The 21,286-nt window shown below is 49.9% G+C and overlaps 1 protein-coding gene and 1 pseudogene across 1 annotated transcript; one reads left to right on the forward strand and one right to left on the reverse strand.

Annotated features, from left to right (window-relative positions):
* Positions 1–329: 329 nt before the first annotated feature.
* Adora2b (adenosine A2b receptor) lies at positions 330–18,969 on the reverse strand. The gene is made up of 2 exons (XM_075992240.1): positions 18,472–18,969; positions 330–2,107 (listed from the first exon to the last, which is right to left on the reverse strand). Exons 1-2 carry the CDS (start codon positions 18,804–18,806, stop codon positions 1,444–1,446), a joined length of 999 nt encoding a protein of 332 aa, XP_075848355.1. The 5' UTR covers positions 18,807–18,969; the 3' UTR covers positions 330–1,443.
* Positions 12,765–13,272, forward strand: LOC142859571 (large ribosomal subunit protein eL29 pseudogene; annotated as a pseudogene).
* Positions 18,970–21,286: the final 2,317 nt, after the last annotated feature.

Below are 21,286 nucleotides of genomic sequence, written 5' to 3' on the forward strand. Positions count from 1 at the left end.
CTCTCAGCACTCGTCCTTTTAGGAACTGAAGAAGTAGACAAATGGAATAAGTGACTTCATAGCCTAGGGACACCCCCTCCGCATTGTTGTGCCCCCAAACACAAACTGTTAGTGAACAGCTGCTGGATAAAAAGCCAAACACATGTTGCAGTTAGAGAACCAGAGGGTTGGCAGAGCATTATGTTGAGCTGTAGCAAAGAAAAAGTCAAGGTTTCTTTACCAGTCGGGAGCCCTGGACTCAGCATGAGCTTCCCCTTTCGGCAGCCTTCAGGGTTAGTGCAGACAGCACACTGTACAGCAAGCCAGTGCAGGGCCTTGAACGTGTTTTTACCAAGTTTTATTTCACTGAATATAATGCACAATTAGGTATTTTCCTTAGGAAAATTTCACACTGTGGGTTCCAATAAATCTTTTTTTTTCTTTTTTCTTTTTTTTGGATTTTCGAGACAGGGTTTCTCCGTAACTTTTGGTTCCTGTCCTGGAACTAGCTCTTGTAGACCAGGCTGGCCTCGAACTCACAGAGATCTGCCTGCCTCTGCCTCCTGAGTGCTGGGATTAAAGGCGTGCGCCACCACTGCCCGGCTGGTTCCAATAAATCTTTTTTTTAAAGATTTATTTATTTATTGTACACTGGTATTTTGCTTGTGTATATTCTCTGTGAAAGTGTCAGATTCCCCAGAACTAGAATTACAGACAGGTGTGAACTGTCATGTGGGTGCTGGGAATTAACTCAGGTCCTCTGGAAGAGCAATTAGTGTTCTTAACCACTGAGCCATCTCTCCAGCCCCCTGGTTCCAATAAATCTTAACTTGGGAGAGAAGCAAACCCAGTCAGAACCTCTCTCAAGAAGCAGGATTCCAGTTGAGGAGGAACCCATTTCTCCGGCTTCTATCTAGTATTTTGTGTACATGGAAAACACTGAACTTAAAATTGTTTTTTAAAATTATAATTCTATTTCAAAACTTAGGAGAATATCATTTTCTAAATTAATACAACAGTATCTTAATTGAAGAATTATACCTTAGTTTTCAGGGTTGCAGTCCTAGGAACAAGTATACAATAGTATAGCCAACTTTTGTTTTTCCATTACTTTAAGTGAAAAATACTTTTATTATAATAGTTCACAGTGTTTCACCGTAAGGTAAGTTTTAGTCATTTTCTACCACGAATAAGGCAGATTCTTAAAAATAAAACATCTTTGGGAATCAATTCAAGCCACTGTCATCATCCACACAGAGCAGCTGAGTAGATTCATAGGTGTATTTAACCTTGGAGCCTACCAATTGCATATGCATATTAGCTAGAGTTGTGTAACTCCAGGTCGGACTCAGAAGAGCAGCTCATTTGCTTGGGAGGTGCAGCTGCCTTTCACAGTGAGAACCAGCCAGTTGTGTGGAGTCCCATTGTTTGTTTTAAGCCTTCTCCAAAAGGCCAGAGCCGAGGTCATAAGCCCAGACTGAGAGCAGACTGTGCCCCAGCCTGCCCGCTCCCACCTTTGGTGTCTGTCTGGCAGAGAACATAACTGGAGATGATTCTGTGGAAAGTGTAGCGGAAGTCTCGGTTCCTGTAGGCATATACAATGGGGTTGACGACTGAGTTGGCATGTGACAGGAGGATGGCAACATTCATTAGCCACTTGGGCTTTTCCTTGGCGAGAGCTGGGTGGAAAAGAGTGACACAGTTGATGGCATGTACTGGTAGCCAGCAGAGAGCAAAAATGCCTACGATCATGGCCAGTGACTTGGCTGCATGGAGCTCTCGCTGCAGAGTGGTCCTTGAGTGGTCCATCAGCTCCATGCGCTGGAGCTGCTTACAGGCCACCATGAAGATTTTGATGTAGATAACCATCATTATGAGCAGTGGAGGAAGGACACACCCAAAGAAGTTGAAATACACCATGTAGCTCATGGGGACCACATTCTCAAAGAGACATTTCACAGGACAGCAGCTTTTATTCACGCTTCCATCCCCAGATCCTGTGCAGTTGCTGGTGGCTTTGTCTTTACTATTCCAACCCAGGAACGGAGTCAATCCAATGCCAAAGGCAAGGACCCAGAGGAGAGCAATGATCCCTCTTGCTCTGCTCCCAGTGACCAAACTTTTATACCTGTTAAAGAGAATATCATCTGTTATCGGTCATGTTACAGTATTCCTGAAGCAGAGCCCAAAGTCCCACCCTGCTGGTGTCCCATGGCCTTTTAGCTCACCTGGCTTGAAGGTCCATCTTCTGGGGCACCATGGCCATTACTTAACACAGACACAGGGGCAAGTGTCAGCAGCTTTGCTGCAGGAAGCTCAGAGAGACTGTTATTCTTAGCCAGGCATGGTGGCACACGCCTTTTATCCCAGCACTCAGGAGGCAGAGGCAAAGGCCAGCCTGGTGTACAGAGCCTAAGACAGCCAGAGCTACACAGAGAAACCTTGTCTTGAAAAACAATGCAAAAAAAAAAACCACACCAAAACAAAACCCTCATTCTTGACTCAGAACTTGTTTCTGTTCAGTGACAAAGGTACAGACATCTTAGAGACCCTTTTGAATAGCCTCTGTACTGGGTAATTGCAGGCCTCCTGGAAGGAGTAGTTGAGATATGCCAGTGTGTAGAACGTGTCCGTGCTCTAATGGTAAAGGACCACCATCGCTAAGGGAAGATGTCACTAATAGTGAGGAAACATGCATGTGAAACCTGACTCACAAGGAGACACCTGAACAAGCTGACTCTGCCTCGGGCTTTTGACAAGAACCACTTCTCTTAACAGCAGAAGTTTGTTTTAGGACTGGTTGTGATGGGTGCACACATGTGGCCCTCCAATCAGGAGGCTGAGGCCACAAAGCAAACCTTATCTCACAAAGGGAAAATGGCCTTCGTCATACTCTGGGCAGGGGCACTGCTGAATTCTCTGCGGAATCTAGAACAGAAACTGTTAGTGCCTCATCTACAGAAAGCCACCGACAGGAGAGTTTGCTGAAGCTTGGGAAATCAACATCGATAACTGGTCCTTAATTTGTTACATACATTTTTCCCTCAACTAGAATGACAGCCACCTAAGGACAGACCATATCTTAATGAACTGGTATCCCAGGGCCTAGCACAGTGCCCAGTATATAGTCCCCAATATATAGTCTGTTCTTTTTTTGGTTTGTTTTTGGCTTTTCGAGACAGGGTTTCTCTGTGTAACCTTGGCTGTCCTGGAACTCACTCTGTAGACCAAGCTGGCCCCAAACTCAAGAAATCTACTTGTCTCTGCCTCCTGAGTGCTGGGATTAAAGGCATGAACCACCACAGCTCAGCTATAGTCAGCCATCATGAAAACATCCCTCATTTGATAGCTGTTAGTAGTAGATTTGCAGCAACTATATACTAGGAATACTCAATGCTGTTGCCTGGGCAGGCAGGACAACCAGTCCAATATGCAGAGGAAGCCCACTGAGACTTGGCTCATACATAATGACCGTTCGGCTTTGCTGCTTCCTCTCAGCAGCAGGCAGCTCAGTTGCAGGGCCTTTACTACAGGATGGCCTGCTGAGCTCAGCTGTTCACTGCATTTTTCTTGGCCAGTGATGAAACTCTCTGAAAAATGTTTTTCCTTGCCAGTGCCTCACCAGGGCCATCAATAGCACAGTTAGTCTCTGCAAGGTAACAATGCCTCCACAACGGCTAACCACTCAGAATCCTGTCCGTGAGGTAGCCTGCAATACAGCTCTGCCCTGGACTCAGCCATATTAATAGTTCAGCTGAACCAGGCCAGCCTTGGTGGACTGGCTGTGGGTAAGCAAGTCCTAGACTTCCTTCTCTGGTCAGTGATTGCTAAGGTACAAACAAGGAAAGCTTCAGTCTAGGACATCATGGAAGACCTCTCAGTAGAAGCTTGTGGATGAGAGGGAGGAGAACCCTGGACAGCAAGGAGATTCCAGGCAAATGGCACTCACGCGGGCTTTCATTACAGACTCAAGGCCATGGAAGACTTGCAAGCCAAGGAGTGCTCATGTTGTAGAAGTCACTGGGTCACAGCAACTGAGTTTTAGGGATGCACGAAGACACAGAAAGAGCAGCTAGGAAACTATTTCAAAACTCAAGAAGATGCTCTCTGGGACCAGGATTCAGCCTGGATGATGCAATGGATACTGGAAAAAAATCAACAGGCCTTGAAGATGGATTAGATGGAGGATGGTGAAGAATCAGGGATGATACATGGTTTTCAGGGGGTTTTCCCCAATATCCTAACATTCACTGAAACAGATGATTAGGGGCTGTCATGAGAAGAGTGGATGTTAGTAACTAGTGACGGTGACCTATAGAGAAGATGCAGAAAAACTGACCAGGCCGTGGGTGTGGTGGCATGCCTGTAATCCTAGCACTCAGGAGGTGGGGACAGAAAGACCAGGAGTTTGAGGTTAATATAAGTGATATGAGGCTATCCCCAGCAGCCTCCTTCCCAAAAAGAAAAAAGAGGCCATCAGAGATGGCTGAGGAGTCAGAAGGATGCAGGGCTGTGTGAAGGGATGCTGCCTGAGTGCTGGCAGAAGAAAGGATAAAAAGGCTGGTTCAAGAGCAAAGGCTGGATGGTGGTGACATGGGCTGTGTCTTCTTGAGAATTGTCACTTCACAAAGATGAGGAAGGGAGAGGCAGCTAGGACACAGGACTTGTCTGTCACCCCGGGAGAGATGAGGAGAGCTTGCCAGGCAAACAGGACCTTGATGGTGGTGCCACTTTGCATTTTACGGGGTGCAGGCTGGGACCATGGAAGTGGGATCTGAGAAGGAGGGAGAGGAACACTGAGAGCTGAAGGGACAGACTGGAGTACTCAAGCTGAGTGAGTGACCCATCAAATGTCCACAGACAATATCAATAGTAGGACAGCAAAGATCCAGGGAGCCAGATATGAGAGACACCAAATTGAGACAAGTGCCCGAATGCTCCTCTCTCCAAACAAATTCCAGTAGCACAGCACACAAGCCCCGCCTCCTTGGGCACACTACACCCTGAAACTCACACCTCCCACTAACCAAGTCTCATGGGAAGGGGCTGCTAACCCAGGCTGTCACTATGAGAAACAAGGCTCGGAACGTAAATGATTTGCCCACTACCGCTAAATCATAGCAACACAAAGCCCACCAAATCGATGGCTACCACTGACCAAAGTGGTTATTTGCTGTCTAGGGGCCGCTAGCCTTCAATGCTCATATCACAAGTCCCAGTTTCCAGTCTTCTGTCACCCAGCCATGCATCAAATGCTTTAGCATGAGAGCTGCTTGCCAAGTCCTGGAGCCTCTGATCTGCAAGCAGCACACAGGAATCAGGACTTGAACAACCTCTACCACTCTTTGGTGCAGAGGTTCTCAACCTGTGGGTCGGGATCCCCCCAGGGATGGATGACCCTTTCATGGCGTCACCTAAGGCCATTGGAAAACAGTCCACGTTAAAGAGCTGTCCTGGGAAAACAGACTCTGGCAAATAGTTGTAGCTCTCTGCTGTGCAGAGCTGTGTCCAGGCCCTCCTTATAAAGTTCATTAGCTAAGGGATTGGTGGAAGCAGCCATACAGAAGAATCAACAATAGAGCAATGTGATTGCTGACTACCTAATGAAGGGGCTGGGAACTGGCCAAGGGCTACACAACCAGTGCTGGCCTACTGGAACAGGGTTCTGGGGCCCAAACCAGGTCACAGTCCCAGCTCTCAGGATGCTTCCAGCTCCGAGCCCCTGGACAGCAACATAGTAGCCTGAGCCCTCTCATACACAGTGGCGCTGGAGCCCACCTCCCAGCCACAGCTGTGACTTACAACACAGATTTACATGGCACTTTCCATGGCTGGGAGCTAGACTGGGACTCAGCAGGCACCTACCATCAATGAGACCCTGAGTTCGTTCCTGAGCCCCACAACAGAGCACTTCCTAAATGCACTGCTAAGTGAATACATGCTGAGAACTATACTGCTTCTTAGCTGTTGAGGGCTCTTCATATTTAGTCTTGTCCATAAGCTCCACTCCTCAGTAAATGCAGACATTTCTGTTGTAAAACAATATATATCCTTTTGTTTTTTTGAGACAGAATCTCAATCTGTCCAGGCTGTCTTGGAACTCAGTATGTAGCCCACATCAGCCTCAAACCTAGGGCCACTTTTTTCCCCCTCAACCTTCTGAATGGTGGGAATAAGATGTGAGACACCGGGGCTAGAGAGATGGCTCAGCGGTTAAGAGCATTGCTTGTTCTTCCAAAGGTCCTGAGTTCAAATCCCAGCAACCACATGGTGGCTCACAACCATCTGTAATGAGGTCTGGTGCCCTCTTCTGGCCTTCAGGCAGAATATTGTATACGTAATAAATAAATAAATATTAAAAAAAAAAAAGATGTGAGATACCAAGCTTGCTGGTAAGTACATACATACATCAAAAACCTCATGTTCTCTACACACACACACAGGACATAGGTGAGCATGGGTTAGGGCATATCACTCGTAACACAGTTTTGTAGCTAGGGTACTCTCAAGATTATTAGGGTCAACTGAGCGGGCAGTCCAGCGGGGCTAGTGGCTGCCAGAGTGTTTATCTGAATAACAGCAAACAAGCTGACTGGTATAGCTGCAGGAGGAGCTCCGAACCAGGACAAACCAGGACAATATAGCAGTGCTGGGAATGAAAGCAGGCTGGGGTGCACAGGATGGGGTGCAGTTTTCTAAGGAAGGGGTGTCAGGCACAGTTTCTATCCCCTTCATCCCTGGAATCTCCTGGAAGTCAAGCAGGCCCTTTTCCTTTCCTGCAGAAGAGTATGTCACCCCCAAACTCCTGTCCCCAGTTCTGCCCAGGCAAAATCATATATGAAGCAAAGCAAACATCTGCTCCCACTTGCCTGCACATATGAGTTAATTCGCAGGACAGAAATTTACATGGAAGCAGAGAAGTTCACACTGAAGTATGCCACTGTGTGAACCTTGGCACCCAGTGTTGCCCAGATCATCCCAACAGAACAGGCTCCTTAACAGCAGAGGTGAACATGTTCCCCGTTCCATCCACAGCCAGCACTGTACTCAGAAACAAAGCCAAAGAGCCTGGTTTATATAAAGAGACCAGCTCACCACCGTCCTGATCACATAAGCATATTTTGCATCCTCTTGTAGCTGCATCTGGAGCCTGTGACAAGGGCGTACAGGTTAACTAACTATATTGCTTAAGAACAACTCGGTATTTCTAGAACCACAGACTGGTGGTGTGTGTGTGTGTGTGACATGTACACATACACAGGACATACATACATATTTGTGCTGTTTTGTTGTGGTTTGAGTTTTTGTTTTGTTTTTTGTTAACTTGATACAAGCTAAAGTCATCTGGAAAGAGGAAACCTCAATTAAGAAAATGCCTCCGACATTTTGGCCTGTAGACAAGTCTGTGGGGTTTTCTTGATCCGTGATTGATGTGAGAGAGTCAGAGCAGTGTGGGTGGTGCCCCCGGGCAGGTGGTCCTGGCTGTGTAAGAAAGCAGGCTGAGCAAGCTAGTAAACAGTGTCCCTCCATGGACTCTGCTTCAGTCCCTGCCTCCAGGTTCCTGTCCTGACTTCCCTCAGTGACAGACTGTATATGAGCTGGACGATGACTAACCCCCCCCCCAAAAAAAAAGAAAGGAAGAGAGGGGAAAAGGAGAGGAAGAGAGGGAGAGAAAGAAAGCCTTTCCTCCCCAAGTTGGTTTGGGTCACAGGTCCTTTTGTTGTTGTTTGTTTTTATTGAGCTATACATTTGCTCCCCTCCCCTCCCTTTCTACCCTCTCCCATAGGTCACCGTTCTTATCATAGCAATAGAAAGCAAACTAAGACAACTGGCATATTTGAGATGAGTAACACCTGAATGTACCTGGAGGGAGCACTGATGTCTGTAGGCAAAGTTTCTCTGTCTCAGCAGCTGCTCCCAAATGACCATCCAGAGACATATTATTAATTGTAAAATGCTCAGCTGGTAGCTCAGGCTTGTTACCAGAAAACCCTTACATTTCAAATTAACCCGTATTTCTAATCTACCCTCTGCCATGTGACGGTACCTTTTTTCAATACAGAATCTTCAGCTTGCTTTCCTTTGCATCTCCCATGACTCTATCCTTCTTCCCACCCTTCTCTCTGCCCTGAAAATCCTGCCTAGGTATCGGGCAATCAGCTCTTTATTAACAATGAGAGAAAAACATTGTCACAATGTACAGAAGGATTATTGCACAGCAGATGCCTGTCTAACAACACCCAGGAGTCTGAAGTTGAAAAAGAGTGGTCCCAGATACAGCCACACGGCCAACCCAGATACCAGGACAGTAAAAAACCTGAAGCCAGAGATGGACTTAGATCCAGTTAGTGAACCAGGCTATATTGCTAATAACTTCTGGAAATGCCAAAGAGAGGAGAGACTTGGTCTTCTGGAACAGGGCCAATCAGTCCCCATCACTCAATTTCCTCCGTTTCTCCCATAAACCTCTTAGGACATTACATATAGAATTCTGATCTATTGGCAACAAGCTGGCCCATCCACAGAACAGCTGACAGCTTGACAAGCTATGAGTGAAGAAAATAGCTGCAAAGTTGTAGAGAGTGGCCAAGAAACCCCAGGGACGCACAAGGAGACACAGCGCGCATGCGGAAGAATCAGCAGGAAAATGGAGCAACATTCCAGGCAGGGAACACATGCAGAGACCTCAGCACATTAAGTTCCAAGAGGTGAGGGGTCCTGGAAGCCAGGGCAGACACACAGGGAGGAGCATGGGAGAGGGAGTACTGGGTAGACAGAAGCTCCAGGGCAGAGCAAATAGGGCCAGAGTCAGCTACAGTGTTGAAATCACAGTGTGTGAAACAGATGCTGTATACAGAAAGCCACTTCGGGAAGTTTGTGGCGGGCAGGCCTGAAGCTACATAGGCAGTAAACCCAAGAGGCATTGGGAAGTAGAAAGGCGGGGTGTCAAGCAAGAACTTCCATATGGTAGGAGAGGGGAAAGCCTGGGCTCTAACAAAGCAGGAGGGGCTGAACCCACGCAGTGAAGGACTAGTGAACCCCAACCTCTCCATAGTTCACACTCAACTACACTTCCTAGCCTGCGGGTCCAACCTAGGCACGGAATATACCTGGGCCACAAGCTCCCCAGCACCTCTCCCTACCCCCCTAATTTTCAGAGCAGTAACACACTGATGCCCAGAAACCTGGGAGCTGGCCTGGACTTACTCTTTTACCACCAGCTTCTCTCCACGTCACCAAACCCCTGTGAGCCCGTCTTCTGGATTCCCATCTTCAGCTACAAGCACACCACTTACCTTTGCCCATTCGATCTGCCGGTCCCTCTAGATGACTCACCAATCTCTGGTGACAGCGCCCACATACCCATTCAGATGCTGCCCACCAGCCACCTTGGGAGGCCTGGCTCACTAGCTGGATCTGGGTCCATCTCTGGCGCCCAGCTCTTTACTGTCCGGTATCTTGGTTGGCCGTGTGGCTTTACTTAGGACCTCTTTTCAAACTCTCAGGCTCCTGGGTGATGTCAGACAGACATCAGCCTTCCTTCCCTCCAGGTACAAATGTTCTCCATGGCCTCTGCCATAATCACACTTCCTTTCTTCCTGGCCTGGATGACACCTGGCTTTCCTACATAATCTTGTCCCTTCCAGTCCATCCAGCTGTCCACCAGAGTGGTCTTAAAGTGAAGATCTAACCAGCCTGGTCTATAAGAGCTAGTTCCAGGACAGGCTCCAAAACCACAGAGAAACCCTGTCTCGAAAAAAAAAAAAAAGTGAAGATCTAGCATAACAAGATTCCTGATTTAAACTCTACACTTGAGGGGCTGGAGAGGTGACTTGGCAGTTGAGAACACTTAATAATGCTTCTGCAGAGGACCCAGGTTCGAGTCCCCGCACCCACATGGAAGCTCACAGCCATATGAACCTCAGTTCCAGGGGATCCAACAACCTCTTCTAGATTCGGCAGGCATGAGGGATGCACATGGTGCACAGACGTGCATGCAGGTAAAACACACATACACATAAACATTAAAATAGTTTTAAAAATAAAATGCCTACATTTGAATCAGCTGTGGGCATACACATCTGTAATCCCAGCACTTGGGAGGTAGAAGCAAGAGGATTCTGAGTTCCAGTGAGACCCTGTCTTTCTCTGTCTCTCTCGTACACATACACAAAATAGTAAAGGAAATTAAATTCTGGGCTGAACTGTAGCTCTCTTGGTAGGGTGCTTAGCTAGCACCATGAAGCCCAGCCGGAACTAAACCAGGAGTGGTGTCACACACCTAAATTCCAGCACTCAGGAGCAGGAGGAAGTGAAAGCTGAGTCCAGGCTAGCCTGTGCTACACGGCACCGTCTCTAAAGAAATGAGTAAAGAATTCCACAGTGGCGTGTGATTCTCACCTCGTTATCTCACAAAACCATAGGGACTGACAGTTAAGACACAAAGGTAAATTCATAATTGTATTAAAATCAGAGTGGAGGGTATCAGAAAACAGGTTTCGTGAGTTTCTACAAACAGAGGCAGGCAGGATCATCACGGTGGTGTGGAATCCTCAAGGAGAAATGCTCCAGCCTAACTGCCAGCAGCGACCGGAAAGGAATTTAGGACAGAAGCCGGGAGTCACAGCCTGTGCACCACTTTCTGGGCTGCCAGGTTTCCCAGGTGCTGTGGCTCTGCCCTCTGTTCTCTCCCTACGCCACCTGGAGCTGGAGACCCAGTTGATGGAGGATGGGGTGGAAATGTCTCGACTATGTCCACACTTCCACGTGAAAGAAGTCAAACCCACTGAATCCAAAAAAAAAAAAACTTTCTAAAAGCAAATTCAAGGCAAACATGGTGGCATATGTGTAAAAGCACAGCCACTTGGGAAGGGGGACACAGCCTGGGCTCTGTGAGCCATCCTGTTTCAAAATAAATAAGTAAATAAAACCCAGTTAACTTTATGGGACCCTGTCAGCCTTGTCAGCAAGTCTGATGACCTGAGTTCAACCCCCGGGATCCATGTGGTAGGAGAGAAGCACCTCCTGCCAGCTGTCCTTTGTCCTCTATATCACGCTGTGGCGTGCACACTCGCACAGATAAGCCAATGCAAAAGAAGATGGTGGCCTACACCTGAGGGTCAGTAGGAGCCAGTAGGAGGGAGTACAGAAGGGCTGCTCAGCAGACGAGCTGGTCACAGAACGAGGTGCGCTTGCTTTCCTTTTTGTACCCTTCGAGGTGCTGACTTCTATGCCACCCTCAGTACCCACACACCTCCTGGGTCCTTTAGGGATGCAGCAGAACCTTTAGGACAAACTCTGAGCCCCGTAGGAAGCCTCAGGCCCTCTGTGACCCGCCTGCTCCACCCCATTGCTCTGCCTCCCCAGCCTCACTCTCTGAGGCACCAGGGCTCTCCGGCTCTGCTCCTGTGCACGGCCCTCACACAGCCCAGAGCTCTTCCTTCCTATGAGCCCTCTAGAAAAAGCGTTACACCCTTTCAGCCAAACTGTTCTCAACATTGATGCTGTCTGAGAAGGTGCACTCCTTAGCTGTCATGGAGACCTGCAGCCACTGGCAAGGTCTCCAGCCTGTTAGCCTGAGACAAGAGTGGATCATGGCAACACTGTTAAGGGAGAAAGAACACACTGGACAATTCTTGAAGGTTGGTGATGAGTTGGAAGTATAAGGAAAGGCTGGACCACAGACCCCTGAACGGAAGGAAGAGACAAGGATAATCCCCAGCCCTTCAGCTGCTACTGGAGCTCTGAGTGCAAGCGTATGTTTGGACCGAATACAGCTCCCTTTTCTAGTCATATTACCCTTCAGCCGTCACCCATCCTCTCTGTCGCATGCAGTAAAGACTTCAGGGCCCACATCACAATCTGCTGGCACCCCATCCACCCCCATTCATCAAGGACTGCTCCTACAGAATCCAGGTGGTGTCTGGCTTCCTCCCTGGAGCTAGCCCCATACTGTTTAGGGCTCCTAGGCATGCAGGTGCGTGTAGCCTGTGTGATCCCAGGCTAAAGAGCTCTGGGCCGCATCTCCGAAGTGCCTGCCCACAGAGTTCTCAAGACTAGCTAGGAGGTGGTATATAAGAGGCAAGGCCACCCATAGAAAGGGCTTTAATAAGGTGTGGATGCTGTCATAGATGGAAAAGTCCAACATGCAAGAAAACTGGGCATGTGTTGAACACCTCTAGGCAGGGCACACTCATACTGGCACAGGCCAGAGAGAAGAGACACTGAGTCCTGCTAGTGGTCGTGAGTTAGGGCCTGCAAGGCTGCAGACCCGGTGTGTGTGAAAGGAATGCAGACGGTCTGTCTGGAGAAAACGTCATTTCCTTTGCCCTTATGCATTAGTGGGGGCTCTCTAGAGGAACAGAACTTTTAGGATGAGCACACACACACATATAGGGGATTTGCTTTATATATATGTGTGTGTGTGTGTGTGTGTATATATATATGTATATACATATATATATATATACACACACATATATATGGTCCAAGAATCCAGTAGTTGTTCAGCTCACAAGGCTGAGGTCTCACCTGGTCTTCAGTATTTGCTGGAATTCTGAAGAAGCAGGCTCTAATTACAGTGAACGGGTGGACTTGCCAGCAAGAGCAAGCAGGCAAAGAGAAAGAACTTCCTTCTTCCATGTCTTTTATATAGGCTACCAGCAGAAAGTGTGGCTAGATTAAAGGTAGATTTTTCTACCTAAAATGATTTAATTACGAAAAAGTCCCTCGTTCTTTCTCTTTTGGTCCCAGGCACTTCGGAAGACGTAGGTTACCGTTCAGACATGGACAAGTCCAAGAACCAAACCACACAACCAATCCCGAGAATGGCACAGAAACGGCATCGAGAAACCCCGGTCACAAAGATACGAATCTCTTAAGGGGGTCGACCCCGAGTTCCTGAGGAGCATGTGCTTTGTCAAGAAGTACAGTAAGAAAGGCCTGAAGAAGATGCAGGCCAACAGTTGGAAGGCAATGAGTTCACGTGCAGAGGCCAGCAAGGCCCCTGTGAAGCCCAAGGTGGTTAAGCCCAAGATGCCAAAGGGCCCCATCTTGCTTTTGTTGCTCACCACAAGCTGGGGTTAGACTAGAAGCTACATGGCCAAGGGTTGCAGGCTCTACCAACCAAAGCCCAAGGTTCAAATCAAAGCAGAGGTTTCCGCTCGAGCCCCGGCCCAGGCCTCAGCTCCAGCTCAGGCTCCCAAAGGTGCCCAGGCCTCCTGTGAAGGCTCCATAGAAAAGACTTCACATGCCTGCCGATGTGAAGACAGACGGACTGGGGAGACACACTGACACACTGTTTGCGGATGATCAGTGGCCTATGTTGATTTTACAAATCAACTTGAGGCATGATCTGTAAGTGAAAAGAGGGAGGGAGGGAGGGAGGGAGGGAGGGAGGGAGGGAGGGAGGGAGGGAGGGAGGGAGGGAGGGAGGGAGGGAAGAAAGGAAGGAAGGAAGGGAAGAAAGGAAGGAAGGAAGGAGTCCCTCGCTGGGTGGTTGTGGCACATGTCTTTGGGAGGCCGAGGCAGAAGCAGGTGAGTTGTTCCAGGGCAGCCTGATCTACAGAATGAGTCCAGGACAGCCAGGGCTGCACAGAGAAGCCCTGTCTCTAAACACGAAACAAACAAAAAAAAAAAAAAAAAAAGGAAAGAAAAGAACAAGTCCCTCACAGGTATATACCCAGCTGCCAAGCTGACAAGCAAGAACCACAATTTCCCACCAGCTCTTTCTCCAGACAGCCACAGGCGGTGCACACCGCCTTTCAGAACAGGATGTAGATGGTGGTCTAAGGTGCAAAACCATTTCCTGCATGGCTGCCCCTGGGCCGTGGCCCTTCCAGGCAAGCTCAGTAACTACAGGCTGTGTGGCCTGCCGGGTGCAGCTCTGGGCCCCACTCCATTCAAGGGGAGAGCCTGTGATGACCAGGAGGACCCTCTCCTCTCACCCCTCGGGGGAACTGAACAGCTGGGGTGCCAGCCAGCCCCACTTCATCACCCCTGCCTGGCCATTTCCATGTTCTCCTGAAGGCTGACTGGTTACCTCAGGCTTGACTTCTGCAGCCTGAGGAGTGGAGTTCCAGGAGCCCTCCTGAGTATGTGACTCAGTTCCAGCCTAGTTTTAAGACAGGCTCAAGGGCCTCCCCTCCCCATTTCACCCACCCAGGCAAAAGCCACCTGCTGTCTGCAATATTGGTCAAGCTGGAGAGAACAGAAATATGAGATTAGACAAGAGCCGATGGTGGCCCTTGCTCTGGCTTCAAGGTCAGGGCTCCAGGTCTGGAGATGGAACGAGTCCCCTGTGTGCTAACAACAGAGAATAAACAAGTGCAAAGCAACACCCAGTTCTGGGTAACTCTGGAGCCAGGACCTGCTTTAAGTAGGCCACACCCCAGAATCTGTAGCTACCTGCCCTCAGCCCGGGACACCTGCTGCTCGCCTAGCTTTCCCAGCATCCCCAGGCCCTGTATCACCCTATCCTCATGCAGGCCTGTGAGGGATCTTCTGACAACACAGCTTCCTTCATTAGAGCATACCAAAACAGCTGGGCACGGGGGTGCGCTCCTGAAGTGCCTGCTACCCAGGCTTCAGCAGGGCTCCAGAGCAACTCACTATAGATCTGCTGTCTCGGCCCTCCTGCCCCTGCCTGCCTTTGTTGTTGTTGTTGTCGTTATTGTTGTTTTGTTTTTTGCACTGTTTTAGAACATACATTCCTAATGACACACACACAGTATGGCAGAGGAGAGAAGGAAGGACAAATATGGCCCTTTCGTTCTGATTAGCCAATAGACACATCTCTCTCCAAAACACCGTCCCTCAGCACCTCTAGGAGAACAATCCAGTCAGCTCTTCCAGAGTCAACCACGGTAAAAGGGAAAACTGAGTTCACTGAGCAAAGGAAGGAAGGCCCTCGGAGTGGCACGAAGGGGGAACAGGATTAGGTTAGGCCCGGAGGAAGTACTCCTGTGGGCACCAGCAGGAACCAGCCAAAGGATGAAGTGAGAGAGCCAGAGGCTGCTGTGGGCAGAGATGTGGGAGGAGACGTGGCTGGAGACGTGGCTGGAGACGTGGGAGGAGACGTGGCTGACCTCCCACAGTCACCAGCTTCCACTCCAGCTCTGCTGTGCATCCCTAGCACAGCCTAGCACAGCTCACTTCAAAAGCTTCCCTGCATGGGAGTCCTTACCAGGGCAGAAGGCAGGACCTGTCTGTCTGTGGACACCCCTCCCTCTAAGGACCACAAAGGGATGGTTTTTATGCCTGGCATCGCCTCTAGGCTCCCTCTTTCATGCTGCAGCGCCTGCCCCCTCATGTTAGTGAAATCAAGACCAGGGGAGCCAGGGGCTCCTAAGCACGACACCATCAGAGCCATGGAGTCAAGTCTAAGTTTGTTTTGCCCAGGTGAGAGACGTGCTTCTCTAAGCATTCTGTGCTCACACCCTGGGCTTCACTGGCTTGGCTTCCTGAGAGAGACACTGCCTCCTAAACAGGATTTTTTTTTTAATTGGCTTATTTTATTTTATATTTTTTAATGTGGGTGTGCCCAATTGTAGGTACCTAAGGAAGTCAGAAAAGGGTGCTGAATCCCTTGGAACTAAAAGTATGGGTACTTGTAAGCCAACCTGATGTAGGTTGATGGGAACTGAACTTTGGTCTTCTGGAAGAGAGTATCTGATCTTAATCCCTCATCAATTACTTTCTCCTTTCTTTCTTTCTTTCTTCCTTCCTTCCTTCCTTCCTTTCTTTCTTTCTTCTTTCCTTTTTGAGACAGGTCTCCCACTGTAACTCAGGCTAGCTTGGGACTGGAACTTACTATGTAGCCCCAAGCTAGCCTCCAACTGGTGATTATCTTCCTGCCTGGGGCTCCTGAATGCTGATTTCCATGCCTGGACCACACCTGGCTCCTTAGCCAGGCACCTCTGTTTTGATGTCCAGCTGTAGTTCCATGTCCCCCAAGGAGGATCTCGGAACCAACTCAGTATTTAGGGTCACTCAGATCCAGCCCACGTCAAACAAGAGAAGCTGAGTGAGGGTTCTCAAACTTTTGATATAAATAGCAGACCCAAGGTAGGCGTTAATGTTGGAGGCCTTTGTACACCCCACCCCACACCTCTGATTCTGCAGGACCCAACTGGGTTCTGTAATCTGCATTTTCTTTTCAGACAAGAGGCTTGCTGTTACCCAAATTAACCTTGAATTCCTGAACTTCAGGCAATCCCTCTACCTCAGCCTTCCTGAGTGCAGCTGGAACTACGGTCCTGTTGCCAGAGTTCAGCTCACAGTAATCTACATTTTAACCTGTTCCCATAGGGTTGTGCTTTCAACTGCTGAGGGCAGGAGGCCCACCAAGCACGCCACCTCTCGGGAGGGCTCAAGAAAGGGTGAGAACCTTGTATACATTTCGACCTACCACTGTGCAAGCTGGTGTCATATCTGCCTGGGTGTGGAGCAGGATACTGCTGTGCTCACTTCCAGACCCCCCAGGACAGGCCTGCAGGTGGTAACAGCGCACACTGGACTCTGCACACGCTGCTCTCCCTCCCTCCACCTTCCACAGGCCCCTCACCCTTAGCAAATGCAAAGGAGAAGCAAGGAGCCCGTGATTCACATCTGTTTCCCCTTAAGACACCCACACCCGTTTGCTTCAAGACCCGCCCAGCACAACCCAGGACAAGAACTAACAGATTTAAACATTTATGGAACTTCCTGCTCGGGTCATGTGGCACAAGAGATACTTGGAGTGTGTCCTGGGTGAGCTGCCATGTATTTGGGGCTCTGCCAGGGGCAAGCCCAAAGGGCTTCCCCTGTGTAGGCAACTCAAGCTGGCGGCCTTTGACTGCTCAGCACTGTGGGGGAAAAGTTCAAAAGGCCACAAAGTACTCTAAGGGAGGTAAGAGACAAGACCAGACCCAACAGAATGGAGAGAAGAGAGGCTGTATAGGTTCATGCTCAGAAATCCCTGGTTGCAGCGCTCCTGAGGGGATATGTGCAGCTTCCCAGTCAGATGCCAAGGGCAGTGGATGTGGAAACCTCCCCCCCCCCACACACACACAAAAGCAGGGGCTTCCTGTCCCATCTGGGACCCAAGGGACCACCATCTTACACACAAGGGACCACCAGGCTCATCACTTCTATCTATTACAAGGGCTTGTGGGAGTTTTCTGCTCATCAATTCCCCAAACACATTTCTCCTAGAAACACTGGCGTACTGCGGACAGGACCTCTTCTCCGCATCTCTACAACACTGGGACCACACGCAGCCCCGGGAGACAGGTGGATGGCATGGTGAACATCAATGCCATTCATCCCACATGTAGCATCCTGAACTAGACCCTCATCTCCCCGGGCCACCACTCCTCACCTATAGCATGCAGGCGACAGCACCTGTCCTCTGGATAGTGCCAGGATTAAAGTAGAAATATTTAATTGGCGTTGTCTGGCACCAAGTCGGAGCTCAGTGAGTTCTTCCCTTTCTCTTCCTACTCTTGTGACTCAGTTTCCTCGTCTAGGTTCCAAATCTAAAGAGATCCAAAGCTCACTTCGGAAATGCCAAGGGCCCAGGCACCAACAGACATCAAACAACTTTAAATTTATTAGCTACAACTGGGAGCCATGTCCCTTGCTAACTGGCTGGCTACCCTGAATCCTGTTTTCTCAGGGTGGAAAAAGGAGAAAGTGGTTTAAGCGTATTTGGAGAAAGGGCCTCTCCTCTCGGGCTGCTGGGCACTGTGGCTGTATACAAATAAGGTTACACAATGGCTAGAGGCTCTGAGACTGCTTGCTTGTCAGTGTTCAGTGAGGCAGCAAGCACTGTAGCTCTTTAAAATGTCTGGGAGTAATCTGAGTCACCACGGGGCTAGTAGGGACCAATGCTCCTAGAGTTCCCCACCAGAGCTAAGTGGCACTTTTCCCTTAGATCTGACTTGCCGCCTCAGTTATAGGAGAGGCGCATTCTAAAGCTGGGTCGTTAGTACTGTGTCCCTTATAACAGTACCAGTTCCCAGAATCCAAAGTTGCCTTGCACTTAGTTGAAGTTTCTCGGGGCCCATTACGCACAAGACCGCGAAAGGCAGCTGCTGTTGATTCCCTTGCCGAGCTAAGAGGGCTAGGAAGGTGTATCTTTCGCCACGAGGGTGGAGATGCAAACACCAAACCTTCCCGAGCTTGAGCTTCCTGAGTCCGTGCCGGGTACCTCGCAGGGAGCGCACTTCCCAGAGACCCTAAGGGTGTCCTTATTTAGATCCCCTAAGCTGGGAGCGACTGGAGCATCCCTGACGCCTAAGAGACGCCTACCCGGTGGCCTCTTCTGCTGCCCCAGGACGGTCTCAACAACCCGCCGTGGAACAAGAGTCGCGGGAGGTAGCTGGCATCCTCCACGCCAGAACCTCTCTTAGTGTACTCTTAATCTGGCCCATCTGAGGTAGAACCGTGGGCCTGGAGGGGGCGCCCCTCGGTAAAACCTAAACCGGCCCAGGCTGGAAAGATTTGTCTCACCTGAGCGGGACGCGAATGGCCAGATACCTGTCGACGGCCACGGCCAAGAGGCTGAAGATGGAGCTCTGCGTGAGCACCAACACGAAACAGGCGAGGAAAAGGCAGCTGTGGAAGTCCGTACAGAAGCCCAAGCTGATGGTGATAGCGAAGGGGATGGCGAAGAGTCCCACGGCCACGTCTGCCGCCGCCAGTGACACCAGGAAATAGTTGGTGGGGGTCTGCAAAGCACTCGAGGCGCCCACCGCGGCGCACACCAGCACGTTGCCCGCCACCGCCAGAGCGGCGATGACCAGCTCCAGTGCCACGTACAGCGCGTCCTGCGTCTCCAGCGGCATGGCCGGGCCAGCCGGGCCCGGGGTGTCGTCTACCAGGGTTGCGCTGGTCTCAGAACAGTCGCTAGGGAGCCGCCAGGCATGGCCACAGCGCCTAGACCGCGCGTCCCGAGCTGGGTCTGCGCCTCCCAGCCCGTGCGCTCAGGACGGGTCCGGGGGCGTGGCCTGTGTGTGGGCGGCGCCCATTGGCTGCCTGCCAGGAGCCCTTTTTGGTCCCGCCCTTTTCCCCGTGGTCTGTGCGCCACCTCCCACCCAGTCCGGCGCACCAGCTACTTGCCCTGTGCAGACTCCCCTGCTGGGCGTGCAGACCCTGCTACAGCAGAGCTGCCATCCCCACCCCAGGTTGGCCCCCGGCTTCCTCTCAGCACTGCACTCCCCTCGCGGTCCCTTGTCCACCAATCCCCAAGGCCACCGCTGCCCGCCATGGGTGCTCGCCGCTTTCCAGATTCTGCCTCCCTCTGCTGAGCGCCCACACCTGCGGGTGACCCATCCTTCCTCCCACGTGCAAGAAACCTCCGGGGCCGGCCGCTCCGGGAGGGCTCTGGCTGCTCCTCTGGCTCTGGAGTCTTCAATCCTAGAACACTGCCGGCTGTGCCTTTTGCCCCAGGAAGCCGCTATCTGTAGTCACCAGCCAGGATGGTTAAGGAGATTGTCAACGCAAAAAAGATGACTGGAAACATTGTTAAGCCGAACCCAAACACGGGCGACAGTTAAACAACTTCTTTGTGTGTGTGTGTGGGGGGGGGGGGATAATGGAACTTTTTGATTTTTTTTTTTTGGTTTTGTTTTGTTTTTCCGAAACAAGGTTTCTCTGTGTAGCTTTGGGGCCTGTCTTAGAGCTGGCTCTGTAGACCAGGCTGGCCTCGAACTCACAGAGATCCACCTGCCTCTGCCTCCCGAGTGCTGGGGTTAAAGACGTGTGCCACCACCGACGGATGGAATTTTTTAATGTGAAGGCTAAACTCGCTTTCTTTTTGTATGTCTTTGTAAAGGAGGGGGAACAGGTACGTTGAACTGCACCTTTTATATGGCTGGATTGTATGGTCTATAAATTACACTTCAGGGTTAGCTGTGATAGTAACAGCAAATTCCTCATGGCCCCACACATATGGACGGCATTGTCTACCAGGATCTTAACATAGAAAAGAAAGTCACCAAAGAACAGAGTACACATTCTATTTTTTCATTTGACACTTTAAATTTTGTGTCATCTTATTTATTTATATTGTTTTTATTGAGCTATACATTTTCTCCATTCCTCTTCTCTCTCCCGTGACCCCCACGCTCCCAATTTACAGGGCCCACATTCTAGCTGGTTAGTTTGAAGATTTTTCTGTTTTCCGTGTTGAGAAAAAACCTTTTTAAAAATACCTTATGTATTTGTATATGTTTTCTCCAAAATATTGGCAGATCCACAGGTCCTGTGCGCTGGTCATCTGAGTTTTGGTAGCATCTGCTCCTTCTCCCCATAGAACCTGACACTGGCTTCTGCCTCTTGACACAGTTGGCAAGCTGGAACCTCAGAGCGGGCAGATAATGGGTACAGTGCTTAATATGGCAGGAGGGATGAGACTTCCTGGTGTGGTGGCCTTTGCATAGTGGACTTTTGGCAGAATGGGATAGGGAGGCAAATGAGGCAGAGGTGGGGGAAGGCCAGCCACGCCCAGGAGAGTGGAGACTAGAAGGCCTGAATGGAGAAGGCATTGCCCACCAGGATGGAGTGCTGGAGGAGCTGTGGTGCCAGCCCTCTGTGCAGGGAGCGGAACATTAGGAACAGAGAGAGGGCTGGCAGAGCCAAATGGAGGCCTGCTGCTCCTGTGAGCCGCTCCGGTGTGTCTAACCATGGGCATCAAGTCGAGCAGCATTGTCTGTACCTGGATGTCCATCTTCCCTACAGACCTCCCCAGAATCAGCCGAATAGGAGGCCTACTCTCTCTGTCTGCTGGGGTCACCAGTCACCCACCCACCAGCAGAGCTTCCCTCACTCTTTGTCCTCCCCCCCCCCCCAAGTCCCTATCCTGAAGTGTCCCTTGGTTCACCATCCATCTCTACCTTTCTATAAGGTTCACTGAAAATGAATTTCTGATTTAGGAAGGAATGAAGTCAGGAAGGCGCCGTGGGATTGCTTCTGGAGAGGAATGGAATTCTGTGAGAGACCCTGTCTCAAAATAAAGTACAGAGTAACAGAAAGCACCCGCATCAACCTGTGACGTCAATAAAATCTGTCTCTTTGTTTAATCTTTATTTTTGAGACAGGGTCTATGTAGCCCAGGCTAGACAAAAACTTACTATGTAGCTGAGGAGGACCTGGAACTCCTGATCCTCCTGACTCACCGGAATATGCCACCGCAGTTAGCTGTCTTCCTTTCAGGACACTTAGTGTCTTCTTTGAAGAAATTGACAAATGAATTTTGAAATGTTTATGTAAATGTAAGGGACTGAGAGCAGCCAAACTAATCTTGTTAAAAAGGAAGAAAAAAAAA

The sequence above is a fragment of the Microtus pennsylvanicus genome, chromosome 11 (genome assembly GCF_037038515.1).
Source record: "Microtus pennsylvanicus isolate mMicPen1 chromosome 11, mMicPen1.hap1, whole genome shotgun sequence".
In the NCBI taxonomy this organism is placed as follows: Eukaryota; Metazoa; Chordata; class Mammalia; order Rodentia; family Cricetidae; genus Microtus; species Microtus pennsylvanicus.

What these genes read in the sequence shown, in the direction of transcription:
- Adora2b (XM_075992240.1), bottom strand. Translation starts at nt 18,806, where the DNA reads ATGCCGCTGGAGACGCAGGACGCGCTGTACGTGGCACTGGAGCTGGTC. An exon ending in GCCATTCGCGTCCCGCTCAG is followed by an intron (nt 2,108 to 18,471) that starts GTGAGACAAATC and finishes TCTCTTTAACAG; the next exon opens with GTATAAAAGTTTGGTCACTG.